The 25,944-nt window shown below is 47.8% G+C and overlaps 1 protein-coding gene across 3 annotated transcripts in view; it reads left to right on the top strand.

The window, feature by feature from the left end:
- ANAPC4 (anaphase promoting complex subunit 4) overlaps positions 1-25,944 on the top strand; it is a 167,857-nt gene that overhangs the window by 91,675 nt on the left and 50,238 nt on the right. For all 3 annotated transcript variants that reach the window (XM_063943580.1, XM_063943581.1, XM_063943582.1), the window contains exons 15-25: positions 102-202; positions 1,372-1,423; positions 1,759-1,814; positions 8,417-8,463; positions 8,566-8,622; positions 8,716-8,772; positions 10,622-10,715; positions 12,572-12,669; positions 12,772-12,833; positions 14,327-14,365; positions 14,454-14,555. In XM_063943580.1, coding sequence (XP_063799650.1) covers positions 102-202; positions 1,372-1,423; positions 1,759-1,814; positions 8,417-8,463; positions 8,566-8,622; positions 8,716-8,772; positions 10,622-10,715; positions 12,572-12,669; positions 12,772-12,833; positions 14,327-14,365; positions 14,454-14,555 — 765 coding nt within the window. The remainder of the gene's footprint in view (positions 1-101; positions 203-1,371; positions 1,424-1,758; positions 1,815-8,416; positions 8,464-8,565; positions 8,623-8,715; positions 8,773-10,621; positions 10,716-12,571; positions 12,670-12,771; positions 12,834-14,326; positions 14,366-14,453; positions 14,556-25,944) is intronic.

The raw sequence follows: 25,944 nt of genomic DNA, 5'->3' as shown, positions 1-25,944 counted from the left end.
AAGTTTGAAAGCAATTAGAACGAATCTACTTTATAAATAAAATGGTAATGGATAGATGAGATCTTGGGGAATTGTTGTAATCTCTGGTCTCTGGTTTGCAGTGGAGCTGAGGCTTTGCTGTACCACCTTAGTGAGCTGAAAGGGATGGCCTTGTGGAAGCAGAAGTACGAGCCTCTTGGTCTTGATTCCAAGGCAATTGAAGGTGCGTTGCTGGGACTGTCTTAGAAATGCATATTTAATTCCATCTTGTGACATATTATGTGTATATAATTCTACACGTGCAGTGTAGCACGTGATTAACTGCAGACCTATCACCGGGAAGGGAAGTGTTGGAGAACTTGTCACTAATGCCATGTCAGGTGTGTAAATTAGTCTCTCGGCACTGCATCATTTACACACAGCAGGATCTTCAAATCAGTTCATTTGTTTATAAAGATTTTCCACTGTTCTGCCTAATGTCATAAATATTAATTGGAGCTTTAGGGTAGGGCCACACATAGCTGCCAAGTGGGTCCCGTTTAGTGGGACCCGCTTGGCCGGAGTGAGACTGCACATGGGCGCCTATGCAGGCGCCCACACATATGCGGCAGTACCGCCGCCGCCGGATCCTACCGCTGCATGCTGCGGTTGGGCCGGATGACAGGACGATTTCAATGTGAACACATACGTTGAAATGTATGTGTTCACACAGTGCGGCTGTGTGTCTTCTATTGAAATCCTGTGTGTCACTGGCCGGATCCTGTTCTGTGGAATTCTGCAGAACATGACCCGTGTGCAAACAAAAACCCCCTCCTGGCCACCCGCTATGTGTGGCCCTAGCCTTACATGGGTCATTTTATTGCTTGCCCTTTTTGTAACCATCCCCAACCTATTATACAGCAGTGAATGAATGGTGACATGCATTTTGCCTTGCGGTACGGTTATCAGGAATGGCTGATATGTAATGCTATAGTACTTACATACTCACTTTTTTCTTCTTTGAGTATAACGTTTACTGGCTACGTGTGTGTGTGTGTGTGTGTGTGTGTGTGTGTGTGTGTGTGTGGGCATAGATAGAGTGGGGCAGATGTATTAACCTGGAGAAGGCATAAGGAAGTGATAAACCAGTGATATGTGCGAGGTGATAAGCACACAAGCCAATCAGCTCCAATATTCAAATTGACAGTAGCTGACTGGCTGGTGCGTTTATCACCTTGCACTTATCACTGGTTTATCACTTCTTTATGCCTCCTGCAGGTTAATACATCTGCCCCAATGTGAGAGATCTATAGAAATCTGTCACTGTCTCTATTCCCTAGCATATTATATATTATTTGAGTCATTCAATATTAAATGTATCTGTTTCATTTAGATCTCTTCTCTCTCTTGCAGATGCAATTACATCTGTTGGCTCCTTCATTCTTAAAGCAAATGAGCTTCTACAGTAAGGCCCAAATGTTATTTTCCTTGCACTGTTACCTAGACAGTTGTAGCGGCCATGTGTGGACCATTTGTACCTGTCAGCCATAAGCACTGTCAACATCTTACATGTCGGCCATTTGTCCACGTCAACCTAATGCATGTCGGACATATTCGGGCGACCTGTCGACCTATCATCCGGATACCGTTACTAATGAAAGGACCAAACCAAAGAGGAATTCTGTACTGAAGCTGGAACGGTCATTTATACACTGAGTAGATTAACACTTTGATTTACTGTTACACGTGCTTCAACTTTGGATTGACTTCAAAGTAGACTGGTTCATTATTGTCTTTCAGAGTTATAGACAGCGGTATGAAAAACTTCAAAGCATTCTTTCGCTGGTTGTACGTAGGTAAGAAAGTTTTTCTAACACCCGTTCCGAGGGGGTGGAGTAACTGTGTTCTCTATGTTTTAATATTGGTTCTGTTGTGGTGCAGCCGACGACTGATTGGCTACGAGTCGGATGCTTTTAGCCAGTCGGTGTGTCACCATTGTGTAGAGCAGTGGAAATGTCGCATTGCGGATCGCGCGGTACATACTGTACCGCATGTCCGTTATTCCTCGGGGAACTGCGTGTTTTGTTTTGCCAAGAGCCTGGCCTATTACATGGACAAGGCGACTGAGCTCAACCGTGAAGTAGGTAAGTATGAAGTGTGGGTTTTGTTTGTTATTAATAAAGGGTTAAACTTTTAACCCTTTCTTTACACTATTACACAATAGCCTGCACAGATCATACTCATCCGTGTAGTGCAGAGGTTCTCAAACTCGGTCCTCAGGACCCCACACAGTGCATGTTTTGCAGGTAACCCAGCAGGTGCACAGGTGTATTAATTACTCACTGACACATTTTAAAAGGTCCACAGGTGGAGCTAATTATTTCACTTGCGATTCTGTGAGGAGACCTGCAAAACATGCACTGTGTGTGCCCCCGAGGACCGAGTTTGAGAACCTCTGGTGTAGTGCTTCGGACGACCCCTCCGTTCACTAGTAGGTCTATTTAATTCTTCTATCATGGTCCAAGTTTGATTGATTTTACATACATGATTTTTAGTAAGACTGGCATTTCTATTTGCATCTATGTAAAGGATACGATGTGTGCTTTGATGGTGCATTGCTGTCTGTTGACATGTTCAGTAATACATGACATGCAGTTTCCTGACGATTTTGCCTTCAGTAGATCTCCGATTTGCAAAATCGATCTTTAGTAAATTTACCCCTCTGAGTTTGGACACACACTTATATTTCTCTATCGTCCTAAGTGGATGCTGGGGTTCCTGAAAGGACCATGGGGAATAGCGGCTCCGCAGGAGACAGGGCACAAAAAAGTAAAGCTTTACTAGGTCAGGTGGTGTGCACTGGCTCCTCCCCCTATGACCCTCCTCCAGACTCCAGTTAGATTTTGTGCCCGAACGAGAAGGGTGCAATCTAGGTGGCTCTCCTAAAGAGCTGCTTAGAGAAAGTTTAGTTTAGGTTTTTTTCTTTACAGTGAGTCCTGCTGGCAACAGGATCACTGCAACGTGGGACTTAGGGGGAAAGTAGTAAACTCACCTGCATGCAGAGTGGATTTGCTGCTTGGCTACTGGACACCATTAGCTCCAGAGGGATCGAACACAGGCCCAGCCGTGGAGTCCGGTCCCGGAGCCGCGCCGCCGACCCCCTTGCAGATGCTGAAGCGTGAAGAGGTCCGGAAACCGGCGGCTGAAGACTCCTCAGTCTTCATAAGGTAGCGCACAGCACTGCAGCTGTGCGCCATTTTCCTCTCAGCACACTTCACTGGGCAGTCACTGAGGGTGCAGAGCGCTGGGGGGGGGCGCTCTGAGAGGCAAATATAAACCTTATACAAGGCTAAAAATACCTCACATATAGCCCATAGGGGCTATATGGAGATATTTAACCCCTGCCTGACTGGAAAAATAGCGGGAGAAGAACCCGCCGAAAAAGGGGCGGGGCCTATCTCCTCAGCACACGGCGCCATTTTCTGTCACAGCTCCGCTGGTCAGAACGGCTCCCAGGTCTCTCCCCTGCACTGCACTACAGAAACAGGGTAAAACAGAGAGGGGGGGCACATTAATGGCTATATATATATATATTAAAGCAGCTATAAGGGAGCACTTAATATAAGGATATCCCTTGTATATATAGCGCTTTGTGGTGTGTGCTGGCAGACTCTCCCTCTGTCTCCCCAAAAGGGCTAGTGGGTCCTGTCTTCATTAGAGCATTCCCTGTGAGTTTGCGGTGTGTGTCGGTACGTGGTGTCGACATGTATGAGGACGATATTGGTGTGGAGGCGGAGCAATTGCCAAATATGCAGATGTCACCCCCCAGGGGGTCGACACCAGAATGGATGCCTTTATTTGTGGAATTACGTGATGGTTTATCTTCCCTTAAACAGTCAGTTGAGGACATGAGGCGGCCGGACAATCAATTAATGCCTGTCCAGGCGCCTCAAACACCGTCAGGGGCTGTAAAACGCCCTTTGCCTCAGTCGGTCGACACAGACCCAGACACGGGCACTGATTCCAGTGACGACGGTAGAAATTCAAACGTATTTTCCAGTAGGGCCACACGTTATATGATTTTGGCAATGAAGGAGACGTTACATTTAGCTGATACTACAGATACCGTAAAACAGGGTATTATGTATGGTGTGAAAAAACTACAAACAGTTTTTCCTGAATCAGAAGAATTAAATGACGTGTGTGATGAAGCGTGGGTTGCTCCTGATAAAAAGTTGATAATTTCAAAAAAGTTATTGGCATTATACCCTTTCCCGCCAGAGGTTAGGGCGCGCTGGGAAACACCCCCTAAGGTGGACAAGGCGCTCACACGCTTATCCAAACAAGTGGCGTTACCCTCTCCTGAGACGGCCGCACTTAAGGATCCATCAGATAGAAAGATGGAAGTTATTCAAAAGAATATATACACACATGCAGGTGTTATACTACGACCAGCTATAGCAACTGCCTGGATGTGCAGTGCTGGAGTAGTTTGGTCAGAATCCCTGATTGAAAATATTGATACCCTAGATAGGGACAATGTTTTACTGTCGTTAGAACAAATAAAGGATGCATTTATCTATATGCGTGATGCACAGAGGGATATTTGCACACTGGCATCTCGGGTGAGTGCTATGTCCATTTCAGCCAGAAGAGCCTTATGGACACGACAGTGGACAGGCGATGCGGATTCAAAACGTCACATGGAGGTTTTGCCGTATAAAGGGGAGGAGTTATTTGGAGTTGGTCTATCAGACTTGGTGGCCACGGCTACTGCCGGGAAATCCACTTTTTTACCTCAAGTCACTCCCCAACAGAGAAAGGCACCGACTTTTCAACCGCAGCCTTTTCGCTCCTACAAAAATAAGAGAGCAAAGGGCTTGTCGTACCTGCCACGAGGCAGAGGAAGAGGGAAGAGACACCAACAGGCAGCTCCTTCCCAGGAACAGAAGCCCTCCCCGGCTCCTGCAAAAACCTCAGCATGACGCTGGGGCCTCTCAAGCGGACTCGGGGACAGTGGGGGGCCGTCTCAAAAATTACAGCGCGCAGTGGGCTCACTCGCAGGTAGACCCCTGGATCCTGCAGATAATATCTCAGGGGTACAGGTTGGAATTAGAGACGGATCCTCCTCATCGTTTCCTGAAGTCTGCCTTACCAACCGTCTCTTCCGAAAGGGAGAGGGTGTTGGAAGCCATTCACAAGCTGTACGCTCAGCAGGTGATAGTCAAAGTACCCCTATTACAACAAGGAAAGGGGTATTATTATTCCACTCTATTTGTGGTACCGAAGCCGGATGGCTCGGTAAGGCCTATTCTAAATCTGAAGTCCTTGAACCTCTACATAAAAAAGTTCAAGTTCAAGATGGAGTCACTCAGAGCAGTGATAGCGAACCTGGAAGAAGGGGACTTTATGGTATCCTTGGACATCAAGGATGCGTATCTACACGTTCCGATTTACCCCGCACACCAGGGGTACCTCAGGTTCATTGTTCAAAACTGTCACTATCAGTTTCAGACGCTGCCGTTCGGATTGTCCACGGCGCCTCGGGTCTTTACCAAGGTAATGGCCGAGATGATGATTCTTCTTCGAAGAAAAGGCGTATTAGTTATCCCATACTTGGACGATCTCCTAATAAGGGCAAGGTCCAGAGAACAGCTGGAGACAGCTTTAGCACTATCTCAAGAGGTGCTAAGACAACACGGGTGGATTCTGAATATTCCAAAATCCCATTTAATCCCGACAACTCGTCTGCTGTTCCTAGGAATGATTCTGGACACGGTTCAGAAAAAGGTTTTCCTTCCAGAGGAAAAAGCCAAGGAGTTATCCGATCTGGTCAGGAACCTCCTAAAACCAGGAAAAGTGTCAGTACATCAATGCACAAGAGTCCTGGGAAAAATGGTGGCTTCTTACGAAGCAATTCCATTCGGCAGATTCCATGCAAGAATATTCCAAAGGGATCTGTTGGACAAATGGTCAGGGTCGCATCTGCAGATGCACCTGCGAATAACCCTGTCACCAAAGACAAGGGTGTCACTTCTGTGGTGGTTGCAGAAGGCTCACCTATTAGAAGGCCGCAGATTCGGCATTCAGGATTGGATCCTGGTGACCACGGACGCCAGCCTGAGAGGCTGGGGAGCAGTCACACAAGGAAGAAACTTCCAGGGAGTATGGACGAGTCTGGAAAAGTCTCTTCACATAAACATTCTGGAACTAAGAGCAATCTACAATGCTCTAAGCCAGGCGGAACTTCTCCTGCAAGGAAAGCCGGTGTTGATTCAGTCGGACAACATCACGGCGGTCGCCCATGTAAACAGGCAGGGCGGCACAAGAAGCAGGAGTGCAATGGCAGAAGCTGCCAAGATTCTTCGCTGGGCGGAGAATCACGTGATAGCACTGTCAGCAGTGTTCATCCCGGGCGTGGACAACTGGGAAGCAGACTTCCTCAGCAGACACGATCTTCATCCGGGAGAGTGGGGTCTACATCCAGAAGTCTTCAACATGTTAATAGACCGTTGGGAAAGACCAATTGTAGACATGATGGCGTCTCGCCTCAACAAGAAACTGGACAAATATTGCGCCAGGTCAAGAGATCCACAGGCAATAGCTGTGGACGCACTGGTAACTCCTTGGGTGTACCAGTCAGTGTATGTGTTTCCTCCTCTGCCGCTCATACCAAAGGTATTGAAGATCATACGGCAAAGAAGAGTAAGAACAATACTAGTGGTTCCGGATTGGCCGAGAAGGACTTGGTATCCGGAACTTCAAGAGATGCTCACGGACGAACCGTGGCCTCTACCTCTGAGAAGGGACCTGCTACAGCAGGGTCCCTGTCTTTTTCAAGACTTACCGCGGCTGCGTTTGACGGCATGGCGGTTGAACGCCAGATCCTAAAAGGGAAAGGCATTCCAGAAGAAGTCATTCCTACCTTGATTAAGGCACGGAAGGAAGTCACCGTGAAACATTATCACCGCATTTGGCGAAAATATGTAGCGTGGTGCGAGGATCGGAAGGTTCCGACGGAGGAATTCCAACTGGGTCGTTTCCTACATTTCCTGCAATCAGGATTATCTATGGGTCTCAAATTGGGATCCATTAAGGTTCAAATTTCGGCCCTGTCAATATTCTTCCAAAAAGAATTGGCCTCTGTCCCTGAGGTCCAGACTTTTGTCAAGGGAGTACTGCATATACAGCCTCCTGTGGTGCCTCCGGTGGCACCGTGGGATCTAAATGTAGTTTTAGATTTCCTCAAATCCCATTGGTTTGAACCATTGAAAAAGGTGGATTTGAAATATCTCACATTGAAAGTGACTATGTTACTAGCCCTGGCCTCTGCCAGGAGAGTATCTGAATTGGCGGCTTTATCTTATAAAAGTCCTTATCTAATCTTCCATTCGGATAGGGCAGAACTGCGGACTCGTCCGCATTTTCTCCCTAAAGTGGTATCAGCATTTCATCTGAACCAACCTATTGTGGTGCCTGCGGCCACTAGCGACTTGGAGGACTCCAAGTTGTTGGACGTTGTCAGAGCCTTAAAAATATACATTGCAAGGACGGCTGGAGTCAGAAAATCTGACTCGCTGTTTATATTGTATGCACCCAACAAGTTGGGCGCACCTGCTTCTAAGCAGTCGATTGCTCGTTGGATTTGTAACACAATTCAACTTGCACATTCTGTGGCAGGCCTGCCACAGCCTAAAACTGTAAAAGCCCACTCCACAAGGAAGGTGGGCTCATCTTGGGCGGCTGCCCGAGGGGTCTCGGCATTACAACTCTGCCGAGCAGCTACGTGGTCGGGGGAGAACACGTTTGTAAAATTTTACAAATTTGATACCCTGGCAAAGGAGGACCTGGAGTTCTCTCATTCGGTGCTGCAGAGTCATCCGCACTCTCCCGCCCGTTTGGGAGCTTTGGTATAATCCCCATGGTCCTTTCAGGAACCCCAGCATCCACTTAGGACGATAGAGAAAATAAGAATTTACTTACCGATAATTCTATTTCTCGGAGTCCGTAGTGGATGCTGGGCGCCCATCCCAAGTGCGGATTATCTGCAATACTTGTACATAGTTATTGTTAACTAATTCGGGTTATTGTTAAGGAGCCATCTTTAAGAGGCCCTTTCTGTTGTCATACTGTTAACTGGGTTTAGATCACAAGTTGTACGGTGTGATTGGTGTGGCTGGTATGAGTCTTACCCGGGATTCAAAATGCCTCCCTTATTGTGTATGCTCGTCCGGGCACAGTACCTAACTGGAGTCTGGAGGAGGGTCATAGGGGGAGGAGCCAGTGCACACCACCTGACCTAGTAAAGCTTTACTTTTTTGTGCCCTGTCTCCTGCGGAGCCGCTATTCCCCATGGTCCTTTCAGGAACCCCAGCATCCACTACGGACTCCGAGAAATAGAATTATCGGTAAGTAAATTCTTATTTTTTTTTACTAATAATTTATTATTATTTTTTAGCTATGTTACGTATGTCCGAAGATCATGTTCTTCCTGAATTGAACAAGGTACTCAAAATATATATATATATAATGTTTGTTAACATTTTCTTTTGCAGTTATATGTAAGTTTATAGGTTTTGTATTTATATTGGTCTGTTTCCGGTGTAGATGACTCAGAAAGACATCACTTTTGTAGCAGACTTTCTTACTGAACACTTCAATGAGGTAAGTCTCCACTGTACTAACCTTATCACCCTGAGTAGTTATCAAACATGTAGTGTGTGTTTCTGTTTATAGTGTTGGTTTCTTTCTTTCTAGGCACCAGACTTGTATAACCAGAAAGGCAAATACTTCAACGTAGAAAGAGTTGGTCAGGTAAAGTGATATTGCTTTTAGAACTCTTAGCTGATAATAATGTGTAATGTAAGTGTCCAATCAGACAGGGGATTTTGTCATTCTTTCTCAAACATAACTGTTCAGTTGCACAAAAGTTCTTTATTCTAGTCATGCAATGTTAATTGTATGTATCGTTTAATGGTGATCTAGACTAATATGTCTCTTCGGGTAAGGACAGATGTAGCAAAATAAGAAGTCGTTTAAAAACGTTTATTATAGATTGTGTAGTAATTTCAGGTAATAGTTTTTCGGGTTGGGTAAGCAAGTATAGAATGTCAATATTCATAACTGGTCAGTCCCAGCATGATACATGTTAATAAAACGATTTAAAGCATTTTATGTGTCTGCTTTACAACTTCAGACAAGATGGTAAAGCATGTGAGTTGTGACATTATTGAACTCCCCACACACTGGCGTATTTATAACGGGTGCACCCATTAATAGAACTACTTACCCTCCGGAGTCCCGTGGCGCAACAGCAGCAGCGCCGAAATCACTGGGAAAATGGCGCAGCGACATTTTCCCAGTGTTTTGCGCATGCACAGTAGGTAAATCACTGGGAAAATGCCGCCGTGTCATTTTCCCGGAGATCTGCGCATGCTCTGTAGGCTGCCGGCTAGAGAGTAGGGGGCCCAGCCGGAGCCTGCACACGGGCCTCCACCTCTCTAGAAACGCCCCTGTCCCCACCACATCCCTAGTTTGTTTCTTTCATCTGTTCTGGGGGACACTGGCACCCATGGGGTCCAGAGGGCACACTAAAGAAGCTGGCACATGATACTAAACTTGTTTGTAGCTAGAAACTCCCACTCTTGGAGGGAATGTTATTGATAAAGAAAATAACCACACCACTATTGTTGACCCCACCAAAATCAAAAAGTTTAGATTAGCCCTTTTCATCTACCTCGGATGCAGATGTTCACCCTCTCCTCCTTCATTGGCCTCTCCTCCTTCACCCTTTCCTCCTTGGCTGTACACCTTTACAATTGTTCCTGCTATGTCTTTACCGCCAACTTTACCTAGCCATCTCTTCCACTTTCTGTTAGTTTTCTCCAAATATCTGTCCTTGGTCCCTTTCTCTTCTTTTTACACCTCCTTGCTTGGCGATGTCATCCGCTTCTTGGCCTCCAATGCCTCTTCTTGTGCTGTCATTACATACCTTTTCTTCTCTTCCCCTAGATTCTACTTGCCACTTCTCTCATATCTCTAATGGTCTCTCTTTGTGGATGTCTGCCCTTTCTTAAACTCAATGGCTATGAAAGAACCCATCGGGGTACTAGGCAATTGAGTGCTACGGTTTTTTTGAGATGAGTGGTTCAGTTTTCCTCAAAACTGGACACACCCAAACTCTGGAGTTTCTGAATCTAACACAGTCCCAGCTCATGTCACTTTGGGGTTCTGCATCAACTTGAAAAAACTGGGGTATAGAGTGGGAGGAGCCATGCTAAAGCTCTTAAGATTTAAAGTGCCAGGCTTCACACGTCGTCTATACCCCAATGTAACTCCAGTGTCCCCCATGGATTCGGAGAAAGGGATTTTACTGGTAATTATTCCCATTCACTGCTTGGCATGGCTCAAGCACCATTTGAAAAACCACAACACTGCAATGCTCCCAGAGAGTAGTATCATTTTGTGTGCATCTGGGGTCATTTTATTTCTTGCATTCAAAATGTGTGTACAACATGCAAAATTGTGCAAGTGAGCATGAGGCCTTAGTGTAATTAAGTTTGTGTTAATGTCACTAGATTACAAGTCACGGCAGGTGCTGTTTAAGGATCTTCACAATTTAGTTTCAGGCATTTTTAGAATCCTATTCATAATCCTTTTGTAGTATTTGAAAGATGAAGATGAGAACCTGATGTCACCACCAAGTACAGAGGGTAACCAGTGGTTCAACTTCCTCCAGAACAGTGCACCTCTCAAAGGTATTTATTTAGGCTTATCAACAGGACATCTGGTAAAGGTTATTTACCATCATCTATTAATAGAGCGTTTCTAAATGTTAGTTGTTGTTATTATTATATTAAAGCACTGAGGTCTCTCTCGTAAGGAGGTCTTCCTCGTTTCTATATATGCTCTGAATTCACGACAAATACCATTTATTCAAAAAGTGATGGGAGTCCTTCAGAAAGTTCAGAAGGGTCATTTACAGTAGTAATTATGGAAGTCTTTAACTTAATACTAGATATGAAACTTGATAAGTAACCTTCGGCTAGAGATATGAGAGGGAAACTTGACATGTTAATTTTTCGTGCTCTTTTAAAAGAATTTGACTTTTATGACGTTTGGAAGACTTATTCCCCAACGTTCAGAGAGTATACATATTTTTCCCATGTGTGTAATTCGTATTCACTCATTAACCTGATTTTACTAGTTAAATGGACACTGCAACATTACCATCAGTCTAGTATTTGGTCTGATCATGCGATGGTATCTTGGACCTGGGATTTCTATAGCTCTAGATTTCCTCCGAGATCATGGCAGTTTCCAGAATATATGTGGTCAACAACGGACGCATACACAGCACTCACAGAGACTTTGGAAGCCGATATGGCTAATAAATGCCACATCTGATACGTCAATCTCTATATATTGGTGTGCCCTTAAGGCGGTTCTAAGGGGGTGTGGCTATCCAAACTGGGGCTTGCTTGATGAGACAATGGGGGTGATTCCGAGTTGATCGTAGCCCTGCAGGGCAATTTTGCAGGGCTACGACCATGACCATAGACATGCGGGGGGGACGCCCAGCACAGGGCTATCCCGCCCCGCATGTCAGTGCCGGTTCCCCCCTGCAGAAGTGCAAAAGCATCGCACAGCGGCGATGCATTTGCACTTTAGGAGTAGCTTCCGGCCAGCGCAGGTTTAGCATGCTGGCCGGGAGCTACTCATGCTCCCCGGCCCGCAGCGGCTGCGTGTGATGTCACGCAGCCACTACGGCCCGGCCCCCACATGGTCCAGCCACGCCTGTGTTGGCCGGACCGCGCCTACGAAACGGCGGCCAAACGCCGCCTTTCCGCCCCCCCCTGCACAGCGACCGCCTCTGCCGTCTGGCATGCGCTGACCCGATCGCACCGCTGCGATAAACTGCAGTGTGCGATCGGGTCAGAATGACCCCCAATATCTCCAACAACAGGCAGATTTGGAACAACGTCTAGCCCAAGTAGAATTGCTGAATAGAGCTAGCCCTTCCCGATGTCTCATGAGGTAATTGGTCTTCATTCAAAATCAATTACAACGATTGTTTATGCGAAGTGCCCTGACCAATTTCCAACAGAAATCCAATTCTTTAAGCAATATTTCCCGTAAATTTTAGCTTGCAAACTCCGCCTTCGACAGACTAGAAATATGATTAAAACTATTTAGTCACCTGATGGGCAGAAATGGTTAAACACCATGGACATAGCTAATGCTTTTGCCACTGGCGGGGACCACAGTACATAGGGGACGAAGGCCTTTATTAAGCTTACAGTCTATAGAGTAAGTGCTGTCAGACTTTGGCAACACAGAGTTAGTGTTTGTACAAAATTTCACAAATACATACAAGAATTCACACTTGGCGTATACCACACTACCATTGAGTTTCTCATTACAGTTAGCAGAGATGCACATAGCAGGGCAGGGCCTCTTTCCTAATGAAGGAACATCTAATTGCTTTTGTTGACATCTGATTTATATAATATACCTCATTAAAGATTAATTGCAGCTCATTATAAATACAATTACAATGTGGTAAAATACAAGAAGCGGCTGCAGGATTAATGTGGTATTTCTTTCTTTTCAGAAAGTCCTCTGTTGTTCCGTTACAATCCAGAAAAGTCTCTTCACTTCATGAAACGACAGATGGTATCTGTTATTGACCAGTGTCTGACAAAACCAACTGTAAGTCTTCTTTTATCCCAAGTGGTGACTTTTGTACCACTAAATGCTTGTTGGACCCACAGTAGCTAACTTGTTTTTTATATGTTTTCTTGCATATTACAGGATGTTATAGGAAAGTCTGTTCAACAAAAACAGTGTATATCTTTATACCACACATCAAAGAGGTAATTATTTATTTACGAGTTACTAGCATATAATACGTCATTGTTCAAAAGGGGCATCTTATTATAGACCTATGACTTACTCCTCAACGGTGTATAGATGCGGAAGATAAAGACCCTGCTTAACGAGCTTACAGTCTATTAGGTGCTGGGGACGCGTGAATTATAGGTTACTATGAAAGATCAAAAGTTGGATTGTCTTCATAGAAAATAATAATATTAGGTGATATTGGAGGAAGTGGCAAGGATTGTTATGTCTGTCGTGGAAATGTAGAGGGTTCCACAGATGGATGAGAAATGCCTTCTAGCTGTCATTGGGGAAGGGATATAAGGAGTGGGGTGGGAATAATGGAGAACATTTATGACGGTCAGACATATAGGCAGGACAGGAGTTGTAGAGGCAAATTCTAGTAGAGTGGCAGTACTTTATTCCAGTGATTGCAGGGTCCTGGAGTTCAGGATCCCATAGTCAGAATACTGGCACCGGGAAGATAAGCCCCAGGAGGGAGGGTTGGGATTAGGCTACGGAGAGGGATCGTTATGACTAGGCACCACCAGGAGAGGTTTAGGCTGTGTGGGAGGGAGGGTTGGGCTATGGGGAGGGATGGTTAGGGCTAGGCACCACGGGGGGAGGGTTTAGGCTGTGTGGGAGGAAGGGTTAGGATTAGGGTGAGGGAGGTATGGTTATGACTATGCACCACCAGGAGAGGTTTAGGCTGTGTGGGAGGGAGGGTTGGGCTATGGGGAGGGATGGTTAGGGCTAGGCACCACCGGGGGAAGGTTTAGGCTGTGGGGAGGAAAGGTTAGGGTTAGGCTACGGGGATGGATGGTTATGACTAGGCACCACCGGGGGAGGTTTAGGCTGTGTGGGAGGAAGGGTTGGGCTATGGGGAGGGATGGTTAGGGCTAGGCACCACCGGGGGCAGGTTTAGGCTGTGGGGAGGGAAGGTTAGGGTTAGGCTACGGGGATGGATGGTTATGACTAGGCACCACCGGGGGAGGTTTAGGCTGTGTGGGAGGGAGGGTTGGGCTATGGGGAGGGATGGTTAGGGCTAGGCACCACCGGGGGGAGGTTTAGGCTGTGGGGAGGGAAGGTTAGGGTTAGGCTACGGGGATGGATGGTTATGACTAGGCACCACCGGGGGAGGTTTAGGCTGTGTGGGAGGAAGGGTTGGGCTATGGGGAGGGATGGTTAGGGCTAGGCACCACCGGGGGAGGTTTAGGCTGTGTGGGAGGGAGGGTTAGGGTCAGGCTGCAGGTGAGGAGAGTTAGGGATTAGGGCTAGCATAGTTACCTTTTAGGTGTCGGAAACCTAAGCGTTAGGATGCCGTTGTTGGTATTCTGACTGCCACCATCCCTAACGCCGGAATACCGTCACCATCCCGATTGCATGGCTACTATTGGACGAGCAGATTATGAATATAGGGCTGTCTAGAGCATGGAAATCTCCATTAGTGTGGTTTGTGTTTTTACATTTGTTTTTGTTTCTCTTGCAGTGAAGAATCCTGTCCAAGGCTGATCTCCCTGCCCTGCCTGTAAGATCTATGTAGCATTATGCTGCAGTGGTTCTCTATGGGACATGAACATGGGACTAATACCCACACTGTGTGTCTTGCCTTCCAGCTGGAATGACCGATCGCGCAATCTGCACTATGTCATGTTCCGCATGCTGGAGTCCTCCGCCAGCAAGATGATCATTCTCAGACAATCCACAGATTTATCAAGGTATTGGATGCAAATGGATGTCTGCCCATAATGAGAAGTTCTAGCTGTGTGGCATTTTTCCTGCTTAGATTCTTGTCCATTGGCGGTACAGATGTCAGTGACCTGTGCATGTGAACAGAATCATTCCTTACAGTGCATCCGGAAAGTATTCACAGCGCTTCACTTTTTCCACATTTTGTTATATTACAGCTTCATTCCAAAATGGAATACTGTAAATTCATTTCTGCAGCGGGGTACACTGGGATTCCACAGGAAATACATCAGGGGGGTGTAGAGTTGGATCTTGATCCGAGGCACCGACAGGCTAAAGTTTTGACTGTTCCCAGGATTCATTGCACCGCATCCTCTATAACCCCGCCTCCAGGCACTGGAGCTCAATTTGTAAATTGGTGCCTGCAGAGCAGGTCACTAACAGGTGGAGTTGCGCTAGGCAGCCCTGAAAAGAGCTTTCTCTATCGTCCTAGTGGATGCTGGGGTTCCTGAAAGGACCATGGGGAATAGCGGCTCCGCAGGAGACAGGGCACAAAAAGTAAAGCTTTTTCCGATCAGGTGGTGTGCACTGGCTCCTCCCCCTATGACCCTCCTCCAGACTCCAGTTAGATTTTTGTGCCCGGCCGAGAAGGGTGCAATCTAGGTGGCTCTCCTAAAGAGCTGCTTAGAAAAAGTTTAGCTAGGTTTTTTATTTTACAGTGATTCCTGCTGGCAACAGGATCACTGCAGCGAGGGACTGAGGGGAGAAGGAGTCAACTCACCTGCGTGCAGGATGGATTGGCTTCTTGGCTACTGGACATCAAGCTCCAGAGGGACGATCACGGGTACAGCCTGGATGGTCACCGGAGCCACGCCGCCGGCCCCCTTGCAGATGCTGAAGACAGAAGAGGTCCAGAATCGGCGGCTGAAGACTCCTGCAGTCTTCATAAGGTAGCGCACAGCACTGCAGCTGTGCGCCATTTTCCTCTCAGCACACTTCACACGGCAGTCACTGAGGGTGCAGGGCGCTGGGAGGGGGGCGCCCTGGGAGGCAAAATGATTACCTATAAAGGCTAAAAATACCTCACATATAGCCCTAGAGGCTATATGGAGATATTTAACCCCTGCCTGATTTCTCTAAATAGCGGGAGACGAGCCCGCCAGAAAAGGGGCGGGGCCTATCTCCTCAGCACACGGCGCCATTTCCTCTCACAGCTCCGCTGGTCAGGACGGCTCCCAAGTCTCTCCCCTGCACTGCACTACAGAAACAGGGTAAAACAGAGAGGGGGGGGCACATTTATGGCGATAATTTGATATAACAAAGCAGCTATAAGGGAGCACTTATTATAAGGCTATCCCTGATATATATATAGCGCTTTTGGTGTGTGTTGGCAAACTCTCCCTCTGTCTCCCCAAAGGGCTAGTGGGTCCTGTCTTCGTTAGGAGCATTCCCTGTGTGTCTGCTGTGTGTCGGTACGTGTGTGTCGACATGTATGAGGACGATATTGGTGTGGAGGCGGAGCAATTGCCAAATATGAGGATGTCACCCCCTAGGGAGTCGACACCGGAATGGATGCCTTTATTTATGGAACTACGGGATAGTGTCAACACGCTAAAGCAGTCGTTTGACGACATGAGGCGGCCGGACAATCAATTAGTGCCTGTCCAGGCGACTCAAACACCGTCAGGGGCTGTGAAACGCCCTTTGCCTCAGTCGGTCGACACAGACCCAGACACAGGCGATGACTCCAGTGGTGACGGTGACGAATCAACCGTATTTTCCAGTAGGGCCACACGTTATATGATTTTGGCAATGAAGGAGGCGTTACATTTAGCTGATACTACAGGTACCACTAAACAGGGTATTATGTGGGGTATGAAAAAACTACCTATAGTTTTTCCTGAATCAGAAGAATTAAATGACGTGTGTAATGAAGCGTGGGTTGCCCCTGATAAAAAACTGATAATTTCAAAGAAATTATTGGCATTATACCCTTTCCCGCCAGAGGTTAGGGAGCGCTGGGAAACACCTCCTAGGGTGGACAAGGCGCTAACACGCTTATCTAAACAAGTGGCGTTACCCTCTACTGAGACGGCCGCACTTAAAGATCCATCAGATAGGAGGATGGAAAATATCCAAAAAAGTATATACACACATGCAGGTGTTATACTACGACCAGCTGTAGCGACTGCCTGGATGGGCAGTGCTGGGGTAGTTTGGTCAGAGTCCCTGATTGAAAATATTGATACCCTGGACAGGGACAATATTTTACTGTCGTTAGAACAAATAAAGGATGCATTTCTTTATATGCGTGATGCACAGAGGGATATCTGCACACTGGCATCACGGGTAAGTGCTATGTCCATTTCGGCCAGAAGAGCTTTATGGACGCGACAGTGGACAGGCGATGCGGATTCAAAACGGCATATGGAAGTTTTGCCGTATAAAGGGGAGGAGTTATTTGGAGTCGGTCTATCAGATTTGGTGGCCACGGCTACAGCCGGGAAATCCACCTTTCTACCTCAAGTCACTCCCCCACAGAAAAAGGCACCGACTTTTCAACCGCAGCCCTTTCGTTCCTTTAAAAATAAGAGAGCAAAGGGCTATTCATATCTGCCACGAGGCAAAGGTCGAGGGAAGAGACAGCAACACGCAGCTCCTTCCCAGGAACAGAAGCCCTCCCCGGCTTCTACAAAAGCCTCAGCATGACGCTGGGGCTCCTCAAGCGGACTCGGGGATGGTGGGCGGTCGTCTCAAAAATTACAGCGCGCAGTGGGCTCACTCGCAGGTAGATCCCTGGATCCTGCAGATAATATCTCAAGGGTACAGGTTGGAATTAGAGACGGATCCACCTCGCCGTTTCCTGAAGTCTGCTTTACCAACGTCCCCCTCCGAAAGGGAGACGGTTTTGGAAGCCATTCACAAGCTGTACTCTCAGCAGGTGATAGTCAAGGTACCTCTTCTACAACAAGGGAAGGGGTATTATTCCACTCTTTTTGTGGTACCGAAGCCGGATGGCTCGGTAAGGCCTATTCTAAATCTGAAGTCCTTGAACCTGTACATAAAGAAGTTCAAGTTCAAAATGGAGTCACTCAGAGCAGTGATAGCGAACCTGGAAGAGGGGGACTTTATGGTATCCTTGGACATCAAGGATGCGTATCTCCACGTTCCAATTTACCCCTCACACCAGGGGTACCTCAGGTTCGTTGTACAAAACTGTCACTATCAGTTTCAGACGCTGCCGTTCGGATTGTCCACGGCACCTCGGATCTTTACAAAGGTAATGGCCGAGATGATGATTCTTCTTCGAAGAAAAGGCGTATTAATTATCCCATACTTGGACGATCTCCTAATAAGGGCGAGGTCCAGAGAACAGCTAGAGATGGGATTAGCACTGTCTCAAGAAGTGCTAAAACAGCACGGGTGGATTCTGAATATTCCAAAATCCCAGTTAATGCCGACAACTCGTCTGCTGTTCCTAGGGATGATTCTGGACACGGTTCAGAAAAAGGTTTTTCTCCCGGAGGAAAAAGCCAAGGAGTTATCCGAGCTTGTCAGGAACCTCCTAAAACCAGGAAAGGTGTCTGTACATCAATGCACAAGAGTCCTGGGAAAAATGGTGGCTTCTTACGAAGCAATTCCATTCGGCAGATTCCACGCAAGAATTTTCCAAAGGGATCTGTTGGACAAATGGTCAGGGTCGCATCTTCAGATGCACCTACGGATAACCCTGTCTCCAAGGACAAGGGTGTCTCTTCTGTGGTGGTTGCAGAGTCCTCATCTATTGGAGGGCCGCAGATTCGGCATACAGGATTGGATCCTGGTGACCACGGACGCCAGCCTGAGAGGCTGGGGAGCAGTCACACAAGGAAGAAACTTCCAGGGAGTATGGACGAGCCTGGAAACGTCTCTTCACATAAACATTCTGGAACTAAGAGCAATATACAATGCTCTAAGCCAGGCAGAACCTCTGCTTCAGGGAAAACCGGTGTTGATCCAGTCGGACAACATCACGGCAGTCGCCCATGTGAACAGACAGGGCGGCACAAGAAGCAGGAGTGCAATGGCAGAAGCTGCAAGGATTCTTCGCTGGGCAGAGAATCATGTGATAGCGCTATCAGCAGTGTTCATCCCGGGAGTGGACAACTGGGAAGCAGACTTCCTCAGCAGACACGATCTTCACCCGGGAGAGTGGGGACTTCATCCAGAAGTCTTCCACATGCTGGTAACCCGTTGGGAAAGACCAATGGTGGACATGATGGCGTCTCGCCTCAACAAAAAACTGGACAGGTATTGCGCCAAGTCAAGAGATCCGCAGGCAATAGCTGTGGACGCGCTGGTAACGCCTTGGGTGTACCAGTCGGTGTATGTGTTTCCTCCTCTGCCTCTCATACCAAAAGTATTGAGAATTATACGGCAAAGAGGCGTAAGAACGATACTAGTGGTTCCGGATTGGCCAAGAAGGACTTGGTACCCGGAACTTCAAGAGATGATCACGGAAGATCCGTGGCCTCTACCTCTAAGGAGGGACTTGCTTCAGCAGGGTCCCTGTCTGTTTCAAGACTTACCGCGGCTGCGTTTGACGGCATGGCGGTTGAACGCCGGATCCTAATGGAAACAGGCATGCCGGAAGAAGTCATTCCTACTTTGATTAAAGCAAGGAAAGAAGTAACCGTGCAACATTATCACCGAATTTGGCGAAAATATGTTGCGTGGTGCGAAGATCGGAGTGCTCCGACGGAGGAATTTCAACTGGGTCGATTCCTACATTTCCTGCAATCAGGATTGTCTATGGGTCTCAAATTGGGATCTATTAAGGTTCAAATTTCGGCCCTGTCGATTTTCTTTCAAAAAGAATTGGCTTCAGTCCCTGAAGTCCAGACCTTTGTTAAGGGAGTGCTGCATATACAGCCTCCTGTGGTGCCTCCAGTGGCACCGTGGGATCTCAATGTAGTTTTGGATTTTCTAAAATCTCATTGGTTTGAACCACTAAATAAGGTGGATTTGAAATATCTCACTTGGAAAGTGACCATGCTTCTAGCCCTGGCTTCTGCCAGGAGAGTGTCAGAATTGGCAGCTTTATCTTACAAAAGCCCATATCTGATTTTCCATTCGGACAGGGCAGAACTGCGGACTCGTCCGCATTTTCTCCCTAAGGTGGTGTCAGCATTTCATCTGAACCAGCCTATTGTAGTGCCTGCGGCTACAAGTGACTTGGAGGACTCCAAGTTACTGGACGTTGTCAGAGCATTTAAAATATATATTGCAAGAACAGCTGGAGTCAGAAAATCTGACTCGTTGTTTATATTGTATGCACCCAACAAGATGGGTGCTCCTGCGTCTAAGCAGACGATTGCTCGTTGGATCTGTAGCACAATCCAACTGGCACATTCTGTGGCAGGCCTGCCACAGCCTAAATCTGTAAAGGCCCACTCCACAAGGAAGGTGGGCTCATCTTGGGCGGCTGCCCGAGGGGTCTCGGCTTTACAACTCTGCCGAGCAGCTACGTGGTCAGGGGAGAACACGTTTGTAAAATTTTACAAATTTGATACTCTGGCTAAGGAGGACCTGGAGTTCTCTCATTCGGTGCTGCAGAGTCATCCGCACTCTCCCGCCCGTTTGGGAGCTTTGGTATAATCCCCATGGTCCTTTCAGGAACCCCAGCATCCACTAGGACGATAGAGAAAATAAGATTTTACTTACCGATAAATCTATTTCTCGGAGTCCGTAGTGGATGCTGGGCGCCCATCCCAAGTGCGGATTATCTGCATAAATTGTACATAGTTATTGTTAACTTATTCGGGTTATTGTTGTAGGAAGCCATCTTTCAGAGGCTCCGCTGTTATCATACTGTTAACTGGGTTTAGATCACAAGTTGTACGGTGTGATTGGTGTGGCTGGTATGAGTCTTACCCGGGATTCAAAATCCTCCCTTATTGTGTACGCTCGTCCGGGCACAGTACCTAACTGGAGTCTGGAGGAGGGTCATAGGGGGAGGAGCCAGTGCACACCACCTGATCGGAAAAAGCTTTACTTTTTGTGCCCTGTCTCCTGCGGAGCCGCTATTCCCCATGGTCCTTTCAGGAACCCCAGCATCCACTACGGACTCCGAGAAATAGATTTATCGGTAAGTAAAATCTTATTTTTAAGAAGACTTCAAGGGCCACAGCACTGTTTATGTCATTCTGACATTCTGTGCTGTGGCTCTATCACCTCCCCAGCGGCGCTGTATACTACCGCGGCCGGGTTCCCTGGTACTTGCAGCGGAGGCGCACCGGTCATCAGGCACACCACCACTGACGCTCTCCAGGATCGCGTGGCTGCACATCAGGGAGGAGGTACAAGGGTCCCCCAGGTGGGACCTGCCGGTAAATCGCGGATCCCAAGAGACGGACTGTTCCACTGGCGTGGACACTGTACTGCACAGGGACCCCACTATATCCACCAGGGCAACGGAGTACAGGTCGGATTTACTAAAATCCGTTTTACATAGGCTCCACAGTACCCAGTGGTGAGGCCCAGCATAGGGGATAAGGCGCTGATCTGTAGCCCCTCCCCCAGCTCCGAGCGCCATCTACTGCTGTTGTTCCCGCCCTGGAGCTGCATTTCACTCTCCCTCACTCCCTGACAGATTTTGGCGCCATCTTCACTGGTAGCTGGGCTGATCTCCAAGACTGCTGGGCACTGTTTCCTCTGTAAAACCGCCTGTCTCATCAGCGCTGTGCATTTACAGGCACTTAAGTATTCTACATGTCATTTTAGACAGTGTTAGTTAAGAACAAGTGTACTGCTATCTGAATATTTAGTACAAGTATTCTGTGATATACATCCAGTATTTACTGTGCATTGTTATATCTATATTCATACATATATTATGTATTATATGTAGTTTTACTAGTCCAGTGCAGTTTTATTGTTTATCTGTAATAATTTCTGCATTGTACCTGTGACTGAGTGTGCCTGTAGCTGTTGTGTGGATTTCATTCTCCTGTATCACACATTTCTCTTACATCCTAGAGGATGCTGGGGTCCACAATAGTACCATGGGGTATAGTACCACCAGGAGCCATTGGCACTTTAAGAGTTTGAGAGTGTGGGCTGGCTCCTCCCTCTATGCCCCTCCTACCAGACTCGGTTTAGAAAATGTGCCCGGAGGAGACGGTCACAGCTAGGGGAGCTCCATATGAGTTTCTCTGGTTTTATTTTTTTATTAGAGTATAGGCACAGGGAGGCTGCTGGCAACAGCCTCCTTGCTTCGTGGGACTTAGGGGGGGAGTAGTGTCCGCCCTGAGGGGTCTGAAACACTATTTCCGCTGACAGGACACTGAGCTCCTGAGGGGAATGAGTGTTCGCCGCCACAGGTGATCGCTCACCCCCGCAGCATGCCGCCACCCCCTTACAGAGCCAGTAGATTCATGTGGGGAGTGAGTCACCGGCTCCCTTAGCAAGCGGGGAGCCAGTGTGAAGATGGTGGCAACAGAGTGGGAGCGCAGTACTAACTGCGCTCCGGTGGCTCAGCGGTACTGTGAGGGGCTCCCTGAGCCAGCACCGTACCCTGCACTGGTATTGAAGTCTGTCAGAGGCCCCGGTACCTATGCCAGCATAATCCTCAGGCCAGTGTAAACGAACAGTGGAGCGGGAAGCAGCGCCATGAAAGGGGGCGGAGCTTCTCAGAGCGGACCCAGCAGCGTTCAGCGCCATTTTTCCTGCGTGCAGATAACTGTGGAGACGCTGACAGGGAGAGCTGTCCCTCCAAATCAACTCCAGCTATCTTGTACAGTACCAGGGGGTTGTAGAAGGGGAGGCTGTATATCTGTACTGTGTAACCTATTAAGGTGCACAGTAAGCGCTGGGTAGTGGCTTCCCTCTATCTAAAAAAGCGCTGTGTGTGGGTTGGCTCCGATCTCTGTGGCTCTCTTGGCATTCTTATGGGGAAACTGTGTGTGTGTGTGTGTGTGTGTGTGTGTGTAGTGTTTGCTGTCTCCCAAAACCATGTCTAGGGACTCTGTGTTCTATGCTGCAGAGGATGATTCCTCTCAGGATGATCCCATTCCATGTAATTAGGATTGTACTGTTTTATCACAGATCCCTGCAAGGGAGCCTGAGTGGTTAGCCTCACTTAAGGGTACGTTTCTCAGGTTTCTACTAGGGTAGCGCAGACTGAGACTGCAACTCAGGTTTTACAGAATTCTGTGGCGGTTTGGTCCGGTTCTGTTCCTTCTGGGGCCCCTAGCGTACATCCTCAAAAACGTGCTCTTGCCCAGATTATACAAGATGACACGGATACCGATTCTGACACGGCAGCCGGTGATGGGGATGTGCTGCGGGGGGCGACATCTCTTGCAAAAGGAGTGCAGTTGATTGAGGCCATTAGATGTGTTGAATATTGCTGACACAACACCTGAGCAGGTTGAGGAGGCTTACTTCACGGATATTAAGAAAGCCTCGCTAACCTTTCCAGCGTCTAAAGAATTAAGCGCTATATTTGAAAAATCATGGGAAATCCCGGAGAAAAAATTCCAGATCCCAAGAAATGTTCTGATTGCTTTTCCCTTCCCTGAGGAGGCTAGAAAGAAATGGGAAAACCCACCCATAGTTGACGCATCTGTTTCCAGACTGTCAAAGAAGGGGGTTTTACTTGTCCCGGGATTTACCGCGTTAAAAAGAACCGGCAGATTGCAAAATTGACACTACGCTCAAATCCATATACACTGCTTCAGGGGCAATACTGCGACCTACTATTGCCTGTGCATGGATTTCTAAAGCTATTGGAAAGTGGTCAGGCGCTTTGCTTGAGGACTTGGATACAATGGATAAAAGTGACGTTGAATTGTTTTTACGTAACATACAGGATTCTGCAGGATTTATGGTGGAATCCATGAAAGACCTGGGTTCGATGGCTCTAGGGATATCTTCCATGTCTGTCTTGGCTCACAGGGGACTCTGGCTACGCCAATGGTCGGCCGACGCAAAATCCAGGAGAGGTGTGGAGAACCTACCCTACACAGGTCAGGCTCTATTTGGGGAGGCGTTGGATGCGTGGATTTCCACGGCAACCGCGGGTAAGTCATCTTTTCTTCCCTCAGCCTCGCCAGCTACGAAGAAACCTTTTTCTTCTTCTACATCGCAGTCCTTTCGGATGGCTAAAACAAAGAGGACCAAGCCTTCTAACACCTTCTTTAGAGGAGGTCGGGCAAAATCCCAAAAACCTGCATCTGCAGGTTCCCAAGTACAGAAGCCTGCTTCTGGTACATCAAAATCCTCAGCATGACGGTGGACCGCACAGCCTGGAGAAGGGGCCGGTGGGGGCGAGACTCAGGCGTTTCAGCCACGTCTGGGTGTCGTTCGGTCTGGATTCCTGGGTACAGGATATTGTGTCCCAGGGGGTACAGACTGGAGTTTCAAGAACTCCCGCCTCACCTTTTCTTCAAATTAGGCTTGCCAGCTTTATTGGCAGACAGGGCTGTCCTACAGGAAGCCATCCAAAAATTGGAAAGGTCACAGGTCATTGTCCCAGTTCCACTTCGTATGCAAAACAAAGGTTGTTATTCGAACCTTTTCGTGGTACCAAAACCGGATGGTTCGGTCAGGCCAATTTTCAACTTGAAATCGCTGAGCCCCTTTCTGAGGGAGTTCAAATTCAAAATGGAGTCTCTGAGAGCGGTAATCTCAGGTCTGGAGGAGGGGGAGTTTCTGGTATCCCTGGATATTAAGGATGCTTACCTCCACATTCCAATTTGGCCACCTCACCAGGCTTATCTCAGATTTGCACTGTTAGACAGTCACTATCAATTCCAGGCACTGCCATTCGGCCTCTCCACAGCACCGAGGGTGTTCACTAAGGTGATGGTGGAGATGATGGTTCTCCTCCGCAGACAGGGGGTGAACATAATCCCATATCTGGACGATCTGCTGATAAAGGCATCGTCCATGGAGAAGTTGTTGCAGTCCATTGTTCTCACGACTTATCTGCTCAGGGAACACGGTTGGATCCTGAATCTTCCAAAATCACATTTGGAGCCGACCAGGAAGTTGTCTTTTCTGGGAATGATCCTCGACACGGAAGTGCAGAGGGTGTTTCTGCTGGAGGAGAAAGCATTGGTGATACAAACAATGGTCCGGGATGTCCTGAAGCCAGCCCGGGTTTCGTTCATCAGTGCATTCTCCTTCTGGGGAAGATGGTGGCCTCTTACGAGGCTCTACAGTACGGAAGGTTTTGTGCTCGGCCCTTCCAACTGGATCTCCTGGACAATTGGTCGGGATCTCCTCTACATATGCACCAGAGAATACGTCTGTCGCCGAAAGCCAGGATTTCACTCCTTTGGTGGCTGTAACTGACCTTCTGACGCAGGTACGGGATTCAGGACTGGGTCCTTCTGACCACGGGTGCAAGTCTCCGGGGCTGGGGCGCAGTCGCTCAGGGGGAAATCTTCCAAGGATGGTGGTCAGGCCTGGAATCCAGCCTTCCAATAAACATTCTGGAACTAAGAACTGTCTACAACGGTCTTCTCCAAGCGGCCTATCTTCTGCGAGATCGAGCCATTCAAGTGCAGTCGGACATTTAACGACGGTGGCTTACATAAACCGACAGGGCGGAGCGAAGAGCAGAGCTGCGATGTCAGAGGTAACAAGAATCATCCTCTGGGCAGTAAAAACATGCGTTGGCGCTGTCAGCAATCTTCATTCCGGGAGTAGACAACTGGGAAGCGAACTTCCTCAGCAGACAAGATCTCCATCCAGGAGAGTGGGGACTCCATCTGGAGGTGTTCACGGAGGTAACAGATCTTTGGGGTGTACCTCAAATAGACATGATGGCATCTCGTCTTAACAAGAAGCTTCGGAGGTATTGTTCCAGGTTGAGAGACCCGTAAGCCATGGCGGTGTATGCCCTATTGACTCCATGGGTGTTCCAGTTGGTGTACGTGTTTCCTCCACTTCCACTCATTCCAAGAGTTTTAAAACTCATAAGGAGAACAAGAGTTCAGGCAATCCTCATTGCTTCGGACTGGCCAAGAAGGGCTTTGTACGCGGATCTTCTGGATCTACTGCTGGAAGAGCCGAGGCCTCTTCCTCTTCGGGAGGACCTGCTAAAGCAAGGGCCGTTCGCTTATCAAGTTTTACTACGGCTACGTTTGACAGCATGGAGGTTGAACGCCAGATATTAGCTCGGAAGGGCATTCCGAACAAGGTTATTCCTACCCTGATACAGGCTAGTGTGATGAGAGAGACACCAGACGGTCTGAAGTGGAGTGCCAGACCAGCCAAAAGGAGCCTCGCAAAAAGGAAATGTGATCCATTCCATATTTTGCAACGACCTGGAAAATGCCTACAGCAGACTTTAGAAAACCCCAGTGAGACAGAAGGAACTATTGTAGGTCCTGTAGTTTGGTTTTGTAGAAAACCAGTAAGGGTCCCTGG

This window comes from Pseudophryne corroboree, chromosome 10, assembly GCF_028390025.1.
Source record: "Pseudophryne corroboree isolate aPseCor3 chromosome 10, aPseCor3.hap2, whole genome shotgun sequence".
In the NCBI taxonomy this organism is placed as follows: domain Eukaryota; kingdom Metazoa; phylum Chordata; class Amphibia; order Anura; family Myobatrachidae; genus Pseudophryne; species Pseudophryne corroboree.
Note: the sequence above shows the minus strand (reverse complement) of the source record. Positions and strands in the feature narration are given on the sequence as shown.